Source organism: Mesoplodon mirus (assembly GCF_964341445.2).
Source record: "Mesoplodon mirus genome assembly, chromosome: 8".
NCBI classification, from domain to species: Eukaryota; Metazoa; Chordata; class Mammalia; order Artiodactyla; family Ziphiidae; genus Mesoplodon; species Mesoplodon mirus.
Window position 1 is genome coordinate 80,578,234 of NC_138984.1, and position 19,476 is coordinate 80,597,709.

Below are 19,476 nucleotides of genomic sequence, written 5' to 3' on the forward strand. Positions count from 1 at the left end.
CTATAATTTTATACTGGAGAATGTGTAGTCTTCAAGGGAAAGTTTTCCAGTGGGATAGTGATTAAAGGATAAAAAAAGCTCTAAATATCCTTAATGTAAGAACAAAATTGACCAAACATGTGTCTTTGGGGCACTGGTAATATGCTGAGAGGTAGGACAGCACAACATAAGGGTTACTTTTGCCATTCCAAGAAATATTTAAGACCCTGCTATTTATGGATTATAGAATTTTATAATGTATCTATTATAAAGACAAAATGATTATCTGATAATGTAGTATGATGATAATGATAGTTTTGATTTTGCCTTCTTCCTTATTAAGAAGAGCAGTTCCTTTCTAGTATTAATGTATCACTTTGGCCTTAGGCTTATCCCAAAGTAAGCATAACCATCACTTTCATTGTTTCGATGTTAAGATTTTTCATGTAAAATGACCTAGAGTTCTTTAAGTACAGATTAGGATCCATGTGGAACAAAAGATTGCCATTTGTGGTGACCAAAATAGTTAGATATGGAATATTTGATTTTATCTATATTTGAATTATCTCTTTTTTAAAAAAAAAGTCCTATTTCTTTTATTGACTAAGTTTAGAATATACATTTTCCCCAAAATATATACAATATTTACTAATTACATTTTCTCAAAAATATATCTTAACTTCATAATGAGAAAAAAAAGTGTGCCTTTGAAAAACTTAACAAGAAGTGATGTTTTCCCTCCCTTTTTCTGTTGTGATTAATTATTTTCAAAAAGACTTTTACTTTCTGAAAGAAGGACTATGAGTTTGGCATGTAGATGTTTAACAATAGTTTGGAAAGTAAAAGTTAGAAGTATAATGTTTAAAAATGCGAAGTGAAATACTGTGTGTCTTGAAATTTATTTATTACATCATTAAGCAAAATATGATTCTGCCCTGTTTAACTCCTATGATTATAATTCCCCAGTTCTTAGAGGAATCCAGCAGATTTTCAATAGTAAGAGCCCTGTAACATGAAGTTTTCACTAAAAAAAAAAAGTTCAGCTAATATTTTCATCTGAAAATAAATGATTGTCAATGCCAGGCATAGCAAATAACAGTTTGTTATTCCTGTTTGATCTCTTGACTATCCTGACATTGAGGCAACATCCATATTTTCTTAAAGGTTGAGTAAGGAAGGGCTGTTCTAACAACATCATTCAGTCCACTTGTCTCCCAGCAAATAAGCACAAATAATAAAAAAGGAACCTAAACATCTAAATTTTACCAAAGGGAAGAATAGAACTTGAAAATAAAAAACTGGTTCTATTTCTAAGTAGTTAATAGATTGGTCTCTTACTCATGTGGCATTTTACAGTGAATGGTGCCTAGATTGGAGAATTTACAAATAATCTTTATTTGAAAATTCTTCTTTTAAGTATATGAGTACTAATAATTCCATAAAATGATGTGTATTTGATAATTCTAATTGGTGAATATGCTCTGTAGTTAAAATTAATCATAATTATGACCTTATCTGAAGCTGAAGTTTTATATTCTTAATTTGATTCATTTGGTTTTTATTGGCTCTTTATACATTTTAACTGTTTTCGTCAACATATTCTATGATATGATATTTGCCTCTTATGTGATTTTAAGAAAGTCATTGAATTGATGTTATCAAGAAAGATTTTATAAATCAGAATTTCTTGCCTATATCTCTGGCTTATTGTTTAAAGTAAACTTTTGTTTATAAAATATCCCAACATATGTTTAGCTTCACTCTACATTAATACATATAAATATATGAATATAAGAAACTAATACTAAGTTCATGGTCATGAAACATGGGAATCAACAGTATCCCGACACTATCTGGAACCTACAATGTTTAATTACATATCACATCTACTAAATGTTTTAAATTGATAAAGATTGGCTTAACTTATGGATCATCAAAGAAATTTTCTAGGAATCCTAGCAAAGTGGGGTACAGAAGACCTAGAGTCCAGCTACTGACTCAGTATGACTTTTGACAAGATGATTAAAGCCACATTTCCTTCTCTAACTAGACACTGGATTGGTTGGTGTTGAGGATTAATGTGTACCCTAGATTTTTTATTTGTAAACCAAATAAAGTTATTCAAGTAATAAATGTGACAGGTAGATCCTGTGCTGTTCCACATCAGGGAGAAGATGGAGAAGGATGAGATATTGCCTTTCCTTAGAGAGGTTCCATTCTTTGCTGGGATTGTAGATCCATGTACATAGAGTAGAAACAGGAAAAACATTGTCAAAATGAGTCTGTCTTAGTTTTCCTGACTCCAGAGTTAAAGTACAGTTTACTTCATAGTTTCATCATAGTTCTGGTTAATTGGAAGCCTGATGTTTAGACAGCACTTCAAATTCTAAGGGTTGTTGGTCATTACCTACACAATTTAGTATCTTGAAGGATTTGTGTTTCTCTGTACTAACATGAGAATATTATGTGTATTCCCTTGAATGTAAAAGTAAGTATTAGATAGGAGGTGTTAGAAGTAGTTAGTGGAAGAATAAAATAGTGCATGCATTGGTCATTCATTCATTTACCCAATGAACATCTATTAAACACAAACATTGTGATGGGTCCTAGGGATGCAGAGATGGCAAAAGCATGATCTTTGCTTCGAAAGATTGTCTGGTGAGATACATCTTCTAGAAAAGCAGAATACTTTTATGTTGTACTTTTGAAAAAGTAATGATTTGACCTTTAAATATATAAATGTTTGGCTTCAATTAAAAAAATATCTATTAATTCTATGTCAGTACTAAGGCACTGCACTAAATGAAAGGCATTGTAGTTGATGTTACAGAGATCCTCTGGAAAATTTTGAACCAAGATTCCCTGTAATATGTTGTCTGGTGACTTCTCCCAATCACTGTCAAGGACTAGCCTTCATTCTGTTATGAAGAAGATCATTCATTCATTCATTAAAAAAAAAAATTTGTTGAGTACCTGACGTGTAATATAGCCAGCACTGATGCAGGCTCTGATGCAGTTATTTGCCAATGTGGAGCGCCCTGAATATGGATTCTCATTTACCTCCAGGTCATCCTCCAATCTGTAATTGCAGTGTTATCCTTTTTCCTAAAAGGAATGTTTTCCATTTGTTATTGTGGGCTGTTTGTAGTTAGATTATATATGACCAAACTTCACTTATTCTGATTACCTATGTCACGTTTCAATATCCAGTAAATTATAAGATCAGTATTTTCAGGTCCCTAATGTGTAACAGCTTTATGTGAATCAGATGGATGGGATTGATAGGATAATTTAGCCATTTCTTAGTCAATTACATGTTTATAAACACAGCTACACTTATCAAAGAAAGAGTCTAATCAAAAGATGAAGGACAGGAAATTAGAAAAAGTCATATAATATTTCATTTTAAAACAAAATATATTCAAATTTTAACAGTAAAGATATTATCATTGAGTATCTCTCTAGTATTGTGATATACTTGGTGAGTAGAAAAAGAAATCAACAAACTTCAGGCACCTTATAATATATAATCCTTGATTTAAGTAGTTTGGTTAGATTTAAAAATAATCCTGAACGAGTTCTAATTGAGGATACATATATAATATTCATGCTTCTATCATTGGTATTGTTAAATTACACACACAAAAGCATTTTCAAGCTCATCTATAGCTTATATAAATATTTTTACTTTATCAGCACCACTATGCCAAGGAAATACTTTATATAAAGATAATTATTTTCAGGAAATAAAGGAACCAGCTTCCTCCGGAAATCCATAGAATCCTTAGCCCAAATGTTTCCAGTACTGACTACAACATCTATTTTAGAGTGGGTTCAACATATTTCAATGTGCATTTTATCATATGCTTACCTCATCCCCTTTATAAAGTAGCTCCTATCAGCTCAGCCATTTCCTAATGTTATGTACTAATGGTAATAACATTGTAACAGGTCTGAGAATGCTGTGGCCCAAACTACTCTGATTCCATGTGGCACTCATACCTGGCCCTGTGTCATTCCTGCAGCATTTTAAGACCAGGTTAAAGACTGGATCCCTTCATTTATACTGATCCCATGAACGACCTGACCTGGCTAAAGTTTGTTGTATTTCAAGATTTAAAACAACTTCTTTCTATTATATTTTTCTTTTGGTGGTTGATTTAACCTAAAGGAAAACAAAACAACAACCAAAGATTCATTTCTGCCTTTATTAACCGGAGAGGTAAGAGTGCCAGAGTAACAAGTAGTTTCCAAATGCACAATGAAACACAGGAGTGCATTGGCCAAAGAGAATGCAAAATATCAGCTCTTGCTATAAAGCTAACAATGTGCTGCTCTTTTCAGAATTAGGAAACTATAAAATATATTTAATAACAACAAGTGGTATATGTTTTCATGTCAATGAAAAGTGGGTAAATTTAGATTGTTGCTGTTTATGTGCATTTGATCAAATCTTTTCTGCATTTGACATGAAAATACACTCATACAGCTTTTGTTGGTTGGGTCACAATTTTAGAATAAAACAAACTAGACCATTTGCAAACTAATTTACAAAAGCAAGATCACAGACCACAATACTACTCTGGCAGCTTATGTAAGCTCTCTGCATGATTTTATTTCAGAATCTCTCTCTATACAGGAGCTTAATCAAAAATTATTTAAGTTGTTAGCACCATATTTTTAAAGGAAAAAATTTTGTGGTGCCGTATCTAATCTTGTGACCCCCACCTCTACTAAAGCGGACTGGCATTATGTTTAAGATATTCTTAAATTACAGATCAAGGAAATGAATACAGAAGACTTAAGGGCACGCCTTTGAAATTTTTATATTGTAGATTAAAGAAAATATTTTAAAAGCTTTTCTGTGGAATTGATTTTCAGAAGCTAAATGCAACTAGTTCATCTGAAGGCAGCACTGTTGACATAGGAGCTCCCGCTGAGGGAGAACAACCTGAGGTTGAACCTGAAGAATCTCTGGAACCTGAAGCCTGTTTCACGGAAGGTGAGGAAACAATTAGACTTCTCTGATCTAGCCATCTATTCTCTCCCTCCCGGGCTCGCTCTAATCGTCCATATCTATCCAACAACTGTTCCTTTACTTGTCTGTTCATTGCTTTTTCTATATCAAAGATGATTTTTGAAAAGGTAAGATTTAATTTATGTAAACAGATATTCTATTTTTATGAATCCTGTTCAACTTTAAGAAATGCTGTTAACTATCTGGGTTTTTTTGGTGGCCTTCTAGAATCTTTGATAGGAGAGAAAGCCAAATCATACATCTCTCTCTTTAGCTTTAAAAAAAAAAGAAAAAAAATTTAAATCAAAGAAGTAATTTATTGTTTACTGTTTTGTCATGTCATAATGGGTATAAATTGATTGATGTACATTTCAAACTGTCCATGAATAACAATTACCTGTATCTGTCAAGGTCAAATATTTTTTATTAGCTCTGAATGATACTATATTGTAGATAATGAAATGCCAAAATATACTGAGTTATATAATACAGGGCTCCATGCCATTGGAGTAATACTAAGAGGATTTTGTGAAGAAAACTAAAATTATGTTATTTGAGGTATGCATCAGTTATCTCTTGAACAATAATGTTGTGTATCAAACCACCCAAAACTTCTTATCATGTAACAAAAAAAACGTATATTTTTGCTCACAAGCCCATGGCTGCCTAGATGGTTTTGCTGATCTTGCTTAGGATTAGTCATACGGCTGAGGTCTTAGATGAGACTGCTGCCTGACTCAGCTCCATCCACACACTGGCCCAGGCTTTTTCTCATAGCGAAAGCAAAGGAGCAGGAGAGGAAGGCTAAATGCCAAGCACTTAATCCTCCACTTACATCAGGTGTGCTTCTGTCCTGTTCACCAAAGCAGAGTCACCAATCCAGATTCAATGTGGGAATGCACTACATACAAAGAGGTGTAAAAAATTAGTGCAATATTACAGAGTATGAAATTCCTTATATTTCTTATATAAATCACTATTGTAGGTACAGAACTTTTCCTCTAAAGTCCTAGGAATCACTTCATTCTTAACTCATTTTTTTAGTTAACAGCTATTTAACAATTCATACTATGTCTTAGACCCAAATTCAAAAGTAATTGCTTAAGCAAAAGTTTATTTTAATAATAATGACTGTAGTAATGCTATTTAATTACAACTAATTCTAAAAGTGTTTCATTCATTTTCATTTTATTTAAGAACGTTAAAGCTGTTTTAATTTAGACTTAAGCTAACTTTAAAAATATGTGATTATACAAATGTTAGAAATCAAAATTGAGGTCAATAGGTTCAAGGCTTTTGCAGATGATCATGTTACATACACCTATTGCTTTTGGACTTAAATGCATTGGAGAAAACATTTATATATTAATTGTCAATTTTTAAATTATTTCAGAGGAAGAGCTATTTGTTCAGGATAAGTTATGAGGGAAGCCACTTTTCTTCACTACTTCCTCCAAAATTCTGCACACGTTTCAGTGACGTTGATTATGAAAAAAATTATGACTTTACGAAACATTTAAGTGGTATATCACAAAAATAATTTCTGTAGTATTAGTTATTACTCCTTCCCAGACAATTAGCTTATTTTTAGGGTCACAATATATGCATAATAATATTTATGGTAATATCAACATTTGTCTTTTGTGAAGTTAAAAAAAGCATTTAAGTATGAAATGTCACCAACATAACATTATAGAAAACAAAAATAATACATAGACACCCACCAACCAACTTTAACAATTTGAATATTTTTGTCATATTTGCTTCAGACTTTTTATTTAAGAATAAAACAGATACAGATTTGGCCCCTTTTGTACCCTTTCAGTATCCCATTCCCTTGCTTTCCTCTCAGAAGTGAATCAGTATCCCAAATTTGGCATTTATCCTTCCCACTAATGTTGGTCTTTTTATGTTAAACAGTGTTTTTTCATCCCATATCCTCTTTAGGGGGAAAAAACCCTTAAATATAGCTCCATTTAATTCATTACAACAAATATTTTCAGGGCATGTAATTCTTCTTAATCATTTGGGAGTAAGAAATGTGAAAAAGATCTTGCCTCAAAGAAACAAGAAATACAATGCTATTTCTTTCTTTCTTGAGAAATTAATAACATTTAAGAGGACTTCATTAAATTTTCATGAAACAAAGGATATGATCTGGCTGACATTATAAAGTAGCATCTGTTAAATATTTATGCATTAAAATATTAAGCTCCTTCAAAATGAGGTTTCCATTTTTCTATTCATTGAAGGAGAACTCTCTGTCGTGGTTAAAACACTATGTCATGACTCCTCTCTCACACCCCAGCTCCCCCATATACTGTGTGCTGCCAGGTCCTGTCAACTCAGCAGTATCTTTTGATTCCTGACCACTATCCCTAGCATTACCCTTGCTTTCATTTTCTTTAATGTTAAGTTGATTGAATCTCATAGACTCTGGACTCCTTTTCCATCTTCTCTCTTCTAGTCATCCAATGCCTTGTGCAGATAAAGATCATTCTAAATCAGTATTCTTATCAGGTAAATCTCCATAACTCCCAAATAAATCCTTCAATGTTTTCCCCATTAGATAACACATAAAATCTAAGTTCTCTAACTGAATCATTGGGGTCCTTTTGAGATTGGCTTTAGAGTCTCTTTTCTAGTCTTGACTCCCAATTCTCTGCTTCATACAATTTCTAGACTTTTCCATCACCAAGGTTTATTAATATCACTTTTTCTGCATTCCTTTACAGCTCCATGTACTAGACCTGATTCTTACACATCCTTCAAAGTCTAGCCCCAAATCCACTTTTTCTGTAAAGCTCAGTATTAGAAATTTATTTTTTAACATCTTTATTGGAATATAATTGTTTTACAATGGTGTGTTAGTTTCTGCTGTATAACAAAGTGAATCAGCTATACATATACATATATCCCCATATCTCCTCCCTCTTGCATCTCCCTCCCAACCTCCCTATCCCACCCCTCTAGGTGGTCACAAAGCACGGAGCTGATCGCCCTGTGCTATGCATCTTCTCCCCACTAGCTGTCTGCTTTACATTTGGTAGTATATATATGTGCATGCCATTCTCTTACTTCATCCCAGCTTACCCTTCCCCCTCCCCGTTTCCTCAAGTCCATTCTCTATGTATGCGTCTTTATTCCTGTCCTGCCCCTAAGTTCTCCAGAACCTTTTTTTTTTTTTTTTTAGATTCTATATATATATGTGCTACAATACAGTATTTGTTTCTCTCTTTCTGAGTTACTTCACTGTGTATGACAGATTCTAGGTCCATCCACCTCACTACAAATAATTCAATTTCGTTTCTTTTTATGGCTGAGTAATATTCCATTGTATATATGTGCCACATCTTCTTTACCCATTCTTCTGTCGATGGACACTTAGGTTGCTTCCATATCCTGGCTATTGTAAATAGAGATGCGATGAACATTGTGGTACATGATTTTTTTTGAATTATGGTTTTCTCAGGGTATATGCCCAGTAGTGGGATTGCTGGGTCGTATGGTAGTTCTGTTTTTAGTTATTTAAGGACCCTCCATACTGTTCTCTATAGTGGCTGTATCAATTTACATTCCTACCAACAGTGCAGGAGGGTTCCCTTTTCTCCATCCCCTCTTCAGAATTTATTGTTTGTAGATTTTTTGATGATGGTCATTCTGACCATTGTGAGGTGATACCTTATTGAAGTTTTGATTTGCATTTCTCTAATGGTTAGTGATGTTGAGCATCCTTTCATGTGTTTGTTGACAATCTGTATATCTTCTTTGGAGAAATGTCTATTTAGGTCTTCTGCCCATTTTTGGATTGGATTGTTTGTTTTTTTGATATTGAGCTGCATGAGCTGCTTGTATATTTTGGAGATTAATCCTTTGTCCATTGATTTGTTTGCAAATATCTTCTCCCATTCTGAGGGTTGTGTTTTTGTCTTGTTTATGGTTTCCTTTGCTGTGCAAAAGCTTTTAAGTTTCATTAGGTCCCGTTTGTTTAGTTTTGTTTTTATTTCCATTTCTCTAGGAGGTAGGTCAAAAAGGATCTTACTGTGACTTATGTCATAGAGTGTTCTGCCTTTGTTTTCCTCTAAGAGTTTGATAGTTTCTGGCCTTACATTTAGGTCTTTAATCCATTTGGAGTTTATTTTTCCACATGGTGTTAGGAAGTGTTCTAATTTCATTCTTTGACGTGTAGCTGTCCACTTTTCCCAGCACCACTTATGGAAGAGGCTGTCTTTTCTCCATTGTATATTCTTGCCTCCTTTATCAAAGGTAAGGTGGCCATATGTTCATGGGTTAATTTCTGGGCTTTCTATCCTGTTCCATTTATCTATATTTCTGTTTTTTTGGCAGTACCATACTGTCTTGATTATTGTAGCTTTGTAGTATAGTTTGAAGTCAGGGAGCCTGATTCCTCCAGCTCTGTTTTTCTTTCATAAGATTGCTTTTGCTATTTGGGGACTTTTGTTTTTCTATACAAATTGTGAAACTTTTTGTTCTAGTTCTGTGGAAAATGCCATTGGTAGTTTGATAGGGATTGCATTGAATCTGTAGATTGTTTTGGGTAATATAGTCATTTTCACAATGTTGATTCTTCCAATCCAAGAACATGGTATATCTCTCCATTTGTTTGTATCATCTTTAATTTCTTTCATCAGTGTCTTATAATTTACTGCATACAGGTCTTTTGTCTCCTTAGGTAGGTTTATTCCTAGGTATTTTATTCTTTTTGTTGCAATGGTAAATGGGAGTGTGTCCATAATTTCTCTTTCAGATTTTTCATCATTAGTGTATAGGAATGCAAGATATTTCTCTGCATTAATTTTGTATCCTGCTACTTTACCAAATTTATTGATTAGCTCTAGTAGTTTTCTGGTAGCGTGTTTAGGATTCTCTATGTATAGGATCATGTCATCTGCAAACAGTGACAGTTTTACTTATTTTTTTCCACTTTGGATTCCTTTTATTTCTTTTTCATCTCTGATTGCTGTTTGAAAACTTCCAAAACTCTTTTGAATAACAGTGGTGAGAGTGGGCAATCTTGTCCTGTTCCTGATCTTAGTGGAAATGGTTTCAGTTTTTCACCATTGAGAATGATGTTGGCTGTGGGTTTGTCATATATGGCCTTTATTATGTTGAGGTAAGTTCCCTCTATGCCTACTTTCTGGAGGGTTTTTATCATAAATGGGTGTTGAATTTTCTCAAAAGCTTTTTCTGCATCTATTGAGATGATCATGTGATTTTTCTACTTCAATTCGTTAATATGGTTTGTCACACTGATTGATTAGTGTATATTGAAGAATCTTCACATTCCTGGGATAAACCCTACTTGATCATGTTGTATGATCCTTTTAATGTGCTGTTGGAGTCTGTTTGCTAGTATTTTGTTGAGTATCTTTGCATCTATATTCACAAGTGGTATTGGCCTGTAGTTTTCTTTCTTTGTGACATCTTTGTCTGGTTTCAGTATCAGGGTGATGGTGGCCTTGTAGAATGTGTTTGGGAGTGTTCCTCCCTCTGCTATATTTTGGAAGAGTTTGAGAAGGATAGGTGTTAGCTCTTCTCTTAATGTTTGATAGAATTCGCCTGTGAATCCATCTGGTCCTGGGTTTTTGTTTGTTGGAAGACTTTTAGTCACAGTTTCGATTTCAGTGCTTGTGATTTGTCTGTTTATATTTTCTTCTTCCTCCTGGTTCAGTCTCAGAATGTTGTGCTTTTCTAAGAATTTGTCCATTTCTTCCAGGTTGTCCATTTTATTGGCATATAGTTGCTTGTAGTAATCTCTCATGATCCTTTGTATTTCTGCAGTGTCAGTTGTTACTTCTTTTTCACTTCTAATTCTATTGTCTTCTCCCTTTTATTCCTGATGATTCTGGCTAATGTTTTGTCAATTTTGTTTATCTTCTCAAGGAAACATCCTTGAGTTTTATTGATCTTTGCTATCGTTTCCTTCATTTCTTTTTCATTTATTTCTGATCTAATCTTTATGATTTCTTTCCTTTCCTGCTAACTTTGGGGGGTTTTTGCTCTTCTTTGTCTAATTGCTTTAGGTGTAAGGTTAGGTTGTTTATTTGAGATTTTTCTTGTTTCTTGAGGTAGGATCATATTGCTATAAACTTTCCTCTTAGAACTTCTTTTGCTGTGTCCCATAGGTTTTGGGTCATCATGTTTTCATTGTGATTTGTTTCTAGGTATTTTTTTATTTCCTCTTTGATTTCTTCTGTGATCTCTTGGTTATTTAGTAGCATATTGTTTAGCCTCCATGTGTTTGTATTTTTTACAGATTTTTTCCAGTGACTGATGTCTAGTCTCATAGCGTTGTGGTCAGCAAAGATACTCGATAAGATTTCAATTTTCTTAAATTTACCAAGGCTTGATTTATGACCCAAGATATGATATATCCTGGAGAATGTTCCATGAGCACTTGAGAAGAAAGTGTATTCTGTTGAATTTTGATGGAATGTCCTATAAATATCAATTAAGTCCATCTTGTTTAATATATCATTTAAAGCTGGTGTTTCTATATTTATTTTCATTTTTCATATTCTGTCCACTGGTGAAAGAGGGGTGTTAAAGTCCCTTACTTTTATTGTGTTACTGTCGATCTCCCCTTTTATGGCTGTTAGCATTTGCCTTATGTATTGAGGTTGTCCGATGTTGGGTGCATAAATATTTACAATTGTTGTATCTTCTTCTTGGATTGATCCCTTGATCATTATGTAGTGTCCTTTTTTGTGTCTTGTAATTGTCTTTATTTTAAAGTCTATTTTGTTTTATGTAAGAATTGCTACTCCAGCTTTCTTTTGATTTCCATTTGCATCGAATATCTTTTTCTATCCCCTCACTTTCAGTCTGTATGTGTCCCTAGGTCTGAAGTGGGTCTCTTGTAGACAGCATATATACAGGTTTTGTTTTTGTATCAATTCAACCAGTCTTTGTCTTTTGTTTGGAGCATTTAATCCATTTGCATTTAAGGTAGTTATCGATATGTATGTTCCTATTACCATTTTCTTAATTGTTTTGGGTTTGTTATTGTAGGTCTGTTCCTTCTCTTGTGTTTCCTGCCTAGAGAAATTTCTTTAGCATTTGTCGTAAAGCTGGTTTGGTGGTGCTGAATTCTCTTAGCTTTTGCTTGTCTCTAATGGTTTTAATTTCTCTGTCAAATCTGAATGATATCCTTGCTGGGTAGAGTAATCTTGGTTGTAGGTTTTTCCCTTTCATCACTTTCAATATGTCCTGCCACTCGCTTCTGGCTTGCAGAGTTTCTGCTGAAAGATCAGCTGTTAACCTTATGGGGATTCCCTTGTAAAAAATATGGAACACTTCATGAATTTGCCTGTCATCCTTGTGCAGGGGCCATGCTAATCTTCTCTGTATCATTCCAGTGTTTTATATGTGCTGCCGAAGTGATCACAGTATTAGAAATTAATCTTCTGGTAAACTCTCACAATACCTATTTTGCTTTCTACAACTGTAATATCTGTGGGCAAATCTCCCCTACACAAAATACACACTCTTTTTAGAACAAGGCTGTGTTTCGCACATTCTAGTTTTATAATTTGTCCAATATAATTCCTTGAATAAACAGTTATTCAATAAATATTTGTTGACAAGCCTTTGATATAGTAGACTGCAAAGGTGTCTGTTACATTATTGCTGATAATAGCTAGAGTTAAAGAAACATAAATATTCGATAATAGGTGCTGTGATGAATTGGGAGACTGGGATTGACATATGTACACTAATATGTACATAATGGGTAACTAATAAGAACCTACTGTATAAAAAATAAATTAAATAAAATACAAAAAGTATTCAACAATAGTGGAATCTTTATATAAATTTTGCTTATGTCTGGTAATCTTATTTAGAGAAACATGTGAAACCTTTCAAAATTCTATTTACTTGTAACAAAAAGGGAAATGTTTATATTATACCATTAAGTTAACTAATTAGAAATCAAATATATATAAAGTCTGTATATGAGTGGAATCAATCTCATTGGATAAGGATAGGATGGAAATATCAACTTTTGGTGATTACTTCTTTCTGTTCTATAATATGTTTTTATAATGCAATATAATTCATTATAATAGTCCCATAAACACTAAAAAATAGTTGTTGAATGAATGAGTAAAAAAGTATAGATGATTTCTATTTCTACATGTGAAAGCCATATTAAAAACTATTTATTTACAATATATCAGGTAATAATGTAGATGAATCTCACACCAACACAAATATACATAATCAAAGACTAATTTTTTTCTTCATTTACTTTGACATATTTTAGACTGTGTGCGGAAGTTTAAGTGTTGTCAGATAAGCATAGAAGAAGGCAAAGGGAAACTCTGGTGGAACTTGAGAAAAACTTGCTATAAGATAGTGGAGCATAACTGGTTCGAAACCTTCATTGTCTTCATGATTCTACTCAGCAGTGGGGCACTGGTAGGTGAAATATGATTTGCTCTTTTACTTTTACCTGAAATCCTTCACCTTTCCCCTTAATGAACCTCCTCTTACATGTTTTTACAACAAGGTGTTTGTGAATATGAGAGACATTGTATGATATTTTAGCACACTACTTAAATAGCAATTTTCATTTTTCTGAAATAGGCCTCAGATTGAATCAAATTTAGATCAGTATGATGTTTTGTTAGTATTTAAGGAAGGATCTTTCTTTTAGTCATCAGAACCAGTTCCTGTTAAGAATGAGTATGTAGACATGATATGGGATTATCAGCTAAATATCAAACTGTTTAACATAAGCTCCATTGCTACATAAAACCCACCTGTCTTGTTCATGCTGATTCACTAGTGCCAATCACATTGAATGGCAAACAGTAAACTAACTTAATTACCAATGAGTAGCAAAGTGAAAGCATTACAAACTTATTTTATATCTGCTTTCATTCCACAGAATGGTCAATTTGGTCAAAATATTGATTAATATAATGAAAACAGTGTGTCCCGTTTTCCCTTTGGTAATGTAAATGTGGTTACATTTATTTGTTTATTTTTCTATTAGTTGCTAGTGTTTGGTGAGTTGATTTTAGTAGGAGGATCATGGCATTATATCTGGAGGCCTCAAAGCCCACCTCTGATTTGATTAAGGATCCTGCAGCCTGTCATGTACTTGGAGCAAAGAAGGTCAGCTCTGTGTTTTAATGCCAAGTAGAGAGGGAACTGTGACATCTTGTTGGTGACTAGTGTCCTTGCTGTAGCAGCTCACGGTTATCAATTATACCCAGTCAGAGATCACCAAAGTGCACCAACATGCACAAAGGCTGGCTTCTGAGGGGCTTCTAGCTTCAGCTATAGATAGAGTTGAAAAACATTTAGGCTCTTGTATTGAGCCCCACTTACAAGCCCAGATCCCCCTTTTCTCAAAAAAAAAAAAAATTCTCCTTTCTCCTTGATCCAGACCACCAGGTTACCCTGATAGTTTTTCTTGTAAGACGTCTGAATTAGATAAATGCTCTTTTCATTCCAGAAGGCCTAGGGACTCCTGCAAGTGAATTCCCCCTCCCTTTCCAAAGAGCTCTGCAAAAGAGTGGCAAAGGGAGGTTCTAGATATACACCACACACATGCCCAGATTGAGCAAGAGAGATAGAGGAGAAAGCTAGAGATCATAATCCATTCCCTTTCCCAGGCTAAGGGGGCTCCTTGCCTTACATTTGCATTACTGAAGGGCTACAGTCCACAACTCTGCACTGAACAAAGCAGATCTGCTTGCAGATGATTTTCTGCCTCCTGCTGTAGAGAGAAGCAGCTGGCAGTGTCTCAAAAATTTTAAGCTCTTTTGGGGTACCCTGATACCAAAATATAAAAATTATTTGAATTAATTGGTTGATAAATGCTCAGTCAACAGTCATTTGCATATAGATAACTATAAAGCAAAGTGCTGCTCTGGGAAGCACAAAGTGTTCTACCCTTAAGCACCTGAGAAGAGGCTGCAGCATGTTTTTCTCTAATAAAATACCAATTAGAGACAGTTTATGAAAATGAAATTCAGTGAAGCTTTTTCACTTACAGGCTTTTGAAGATATATATATTGAACAGCGAAAAACCATTAAGACCATGTTAGAGTATGCTGACAAAGTTTTCACTTATATATTCATCCTGGAAATGCTTCTCAAGTGGGTTGCATATGGCTTTCAAATGTATTTTACCAATGCCTGGTGCTGGCTAGATTTCCTGATTGTCGATGTGAGTATTCTGCACATTCTTGTTTCATTCTGTTGGCATGTGAATGATATGTGCTAGCAATGGTGCCTGGCACATAAAAGGCACTCAGTAAGTACTGCATGGCCCCAAATATAAATGATGGTTCCCATCATGCCAATAAGAAAATGCCCCAAAACAATTTTTTCGCTGGTTTAGATGTATACACTTTCAGAGATGAAACAGTCAAATGGAACTTATTGTATGTATTGATTTAGTTTAAATTAATATTTAAGATTCCAAGTTATACAAAATAATGTATTAACATAGAAGTTTTGCTTTTATCACTCTCACATTTCATACAATAACTGTATTTAAATTCTTCAAGGGCATCTTTGATGTTACTATATTCATCATCACCAGAGCCTGTTGCAAAGTGTTTGTCCCACAGGTGGATTACTAATTCCAAAAAAATTTGAAAGTCCAAATAACAAGAGACACTTCTTGATTTGTATGATGGTAGAAACAGATTGGCTATGGACCAATTATTTAAAAGTTTTGTGAAACCACGATGGTGTTGAAAATAAAGAGGCAGTATCAGAATATAAAGCTTTAAAAATATGAATATGAGGCTATTCCCTGATTTTTGAGGGAAAATTTTGAGGAAGATCTCACCTTTTTTAATGCATATAATATCTTAACTAAAAAAATTTTTTAAATCACTTTCATTTAGTTTTGAAGATTTACTTCTTAAACCTCTTTTAAATTAATAGTCCATTTTGAAAGACTAGAAAGGAACTTAAAGGCCTTTTGTCTAGAAAAGACTAGGCGAGCCAGTAAGAATAGGGGACAGGAAACCTGGGGGAGGGGACGGGGTGATGCTCAGAGCTAAGGGAGGAGGAGGACTCTGGAATTTTCAGGAAAGCACAATGTATTAAGTAGTGTACTTTAAAGATAATATTCTGTTGATTATAATAATTCCTTGGCAATTAAAGATGTATTTTGAAATATAAAATTTATGTATGATGTTAGCAAAGAAAAAAATTGACCATTTCATGGAGAAAATTATTTTTTACAACTTCAGGTGAAAAATATATCAACTTTTAATTTAGTAGGAGTTTTCTAATCAACAAACAGAGGAAAAAATTTGTAAGAGACAAAGAGTATTCTTTGAATTTAAGAGGCAAAAATATCTTTTTCCCCTTGAATCTGCTTAAAGCAAATCTATTCTCAAATAACATATAGAGCTACATGCAGAATTATATCAAAAGTTTACTGGCAATGAAATAAGACAATAACTAATTCTTAAAACCACATATGTGTGGACATTACAAACAAAGGAAAAATATACCAAGATAGTACCAGTTATTTTATTTGTATAATAATATTATGGATGATACTTTTCTTTATTTTCTGTATGTGGTTATAATTTTTAATAAAAATATCTGGCATTTAATATATCTATGTGACAATAAAGGCATTAAGTCAACACTACCTAAATATAAAGAAATTCTTAAGAGAAATCTAGTTGAAGTCTATAAGCTGCTACTCATATTACCTAGCATATCCTGATATTTACCTGCTTAGATTTAAGAAAACTATTATGATAATGTATTAAACTAATCAATACTTTGCTTTATGTCAAATATATTTATTGAGCATCTATTTTGTTATGGAAGAGACAAATATGAATGCCATTTTTCTGGGCCTATGGGAGCTTACAGACAACTAGTGAGGACAGATAGTATACAACGAGAAGATGACATCTATATTAAAAGTGCCGTGTGCTTCACTGAGGAAGGAGCAAAGGCTTCATGAGGGCAGTGCAGTGTGAGCTGGCTTTTGAGGAATGACATGTCAGCAGGTACAGATGAGGGGAAGGACACCAAAGCCTTAAAGACACTGATGCATGCCAAGCAGGGCTTGTTCACAAAACAAGTGAGGGAAAGCGTTCTGTAATTGGATGATAAGGTAAGAAAGGTAAGTTGGAAAAGAGGTTGAAGGACCTGAGATGCCATACAAAGAGATTTAGATTTATGATTTAGTAATGAAGCCACTAAAGAATTGTCTGTGGAAAGTGACAAGGAAAGCTCGCTCTTTCAGGGAGAGAAATTTGGTGGAGATGTCAGTGATGGAATAGAAGGAGATTACTATTTACAGGCCAAAGACCAATAAAGATCAAAAAGAGAAGAGGGTCTACAGGTATCTCCTTTTCATATTCAGCTACACAAGACATGTAAAATTGAATATTTTACTACTTCTTTAGCCAATAAATACTGCCCTGGTTCAGAATTTTTTTTCTTATGTCTAACTTTTATCTTTCCTCTTTTAATTTATGCCTATCTCTTTTTCATTTTGTCTTTAGAGAAGATAAAGTACTATAGATCCTCTTGTTTTATATGTAGAAGATCTTCACAACAAATGATAATTCAGTAACTATTTTTCAGTTATCTGTGAAGAGGCGACTTACAAAGCCTGAGTTTAGATTTTAGGAAAAATATAAAAACCACCTCAGAAATTTTTATAGATTAATTTTTTCTAAATTTAAAGGTTTTTCTATCTCAGAGGACATGTGCAAAATTAGTTTGAATAAGTCAAGTTTTGTTTTAAAAATTTCTCTGTGCTTCACTTATTTTTCTTAAAAAAATGTATTTTTTAAATATACACTAACACCATATTCTTAAAACCTATATTACACATCTGTTTTCATTTTTCTACTTTTGAAATTCAGGTGCACTTTAGGAGAAAATATCTTTTTTTAGTTTATATAGCTTTAATGAGTTTTCTATGTATTTTCAAAGGAAATCAGACATTTCTGTGCCACCTGTGGCAGTTGTTCTTTTCCTTTTTAGCTGAGATTTTAGAACTTCTATCAACTGCATTAGTCATCTGTGTAAATGACTAAAGAAAACATTTTTCTGACAATTTCTAATTAGTTATACTAAAATCTCAACATTTTTTACTGAATTATTTTAATTTTCCCTAATTAATGATCTTATGCCCTCACACTGACATTTACAGGAAGACTAAGCCACTGTTTAGAAACCTAGATCTTTCTGAATGTGTTTATATTCAGAGTCAATAGTGGTTTGCGTAGTTTACTTGCATACTTGTACTAAGTTTTAATTTCTCTTTCAGGTCTGCTCAGTAATATGAGGAATGATAAAGTTTTGCAGATCTATAGATGAAAATTTCATTTCGGTGTCATTCTTTTTCTTGCTTTACATTTAATTTTAAAAATTTTTCTTGCCAAGAATCTTGAAAAAAAACCATATAGCTTCTTCTTTTTCATAAGTTTATAGCAGTGGTTTTCAAAGTGTGGCTCACAGGCCAGTATCATTAGCCTCACCTGGGAACTCAAAGAAATGCAAATTCTCAGGCTCCACCTCAAACCTTGGCCAGCGATTTGTGTTTACAGCAAGCTCTCCAGGTGATTCTGATACTCACTGAAGTTTGAGAACTACTGGTTTATTACATAAAGCAAGGTTGAATTGTGTAAGCATTTTTGTTTGTAAATGAGAAAACTGTGTTGCTTTTTCTGTATAGGTCTCATTGGTTAGCTTAACTGCAAATGCTTTGGGTTACTCAGAACTTGGTGCCATCAAATCCCTCAGAACACTAAGAGCTCTGAGGCCATTGAGAGCCTTATCCCGGTTTGAAGGAATGAGGGTAAGACCAAATGCTTTAGAATTTGTTGGAATTAGAATTGAGAACAAACTGCTGCTTTGAACCTTAGACATGACAAATCCATGCTGAATTTGTGTCTTCTACATTCAGACTCACATAACCAATCAATCAGTAATATTTGTCAGACATCCATAAACTTGACATTGTTGGAGGCACTCAAACAGAACATAATGCTTGAATGGTTGCTTCTAATTAGAAACAATTAGATTGCTTCTAACTAGATTTTTTCACTCTGTGGGAAATTTCTAGCATGTTGTGTAGGCTTCTGATGTGAGTCAAGATTAGTTATGTTTCTTCCATTTATAAACGTGCACGAAATCCCACTCACTGTAATTTGAAACCACCACATCGTTCCTCATCATTTTTCTCCCCGGTTCCATATGATGTATTTTGAGCCTTTTAAAGTTCAAATCTGGCCTTTTAGCTTTCAAACGAAGGCTGAGATGGCTAAAAAGTAGGTCAGCTGTGGAAATCTAACACTTATTTAGAAAGGTGGTACAAAAGAACTCAGAGGAATTTGTGCTGCCATTTGTCATCCCCTGGGGCACAAAACCTGAGACCACATACCCTCAGCACTGAGGAAATGGTGATGCCCTGTCTCTGTACATTTAGCTATTCAAAAAAGAACTTTTAG

General features: G+C 33.7%; 1 protein-coding gene across 1 annotated transcript in view; it reads left to right on the forward strand.

Moving 5' to 3' along the window:
* Nucleotides 1–19,476, forward strand: part of LOC309809082 (sodium channel protein type 2 subunit alpha) — an 88,661-nt gene that overhangs the window by 58,114 nt on the left and 11,071 nt on the right. Inside the window, exons 18-21 of the mRNA XM_082629802.1 lie at nt 4,861–4,981; nt 13,284–13,438; nt 15,027–15,200; nt 18,702–18,824. Coding sequence (XP_082485928.1) covers nt 4,861–4,981; nt 13,284–13,438; nt 15,027–15,200; nt 18,702–18,824 — 573 coding nt within the window. The remainder of the gene's footprint in view (nt 1–4,860; nt 4,982–13,283; nt 13,439–15,026; nt 15,201–18,701; nt 18,825–19,476) is intronic.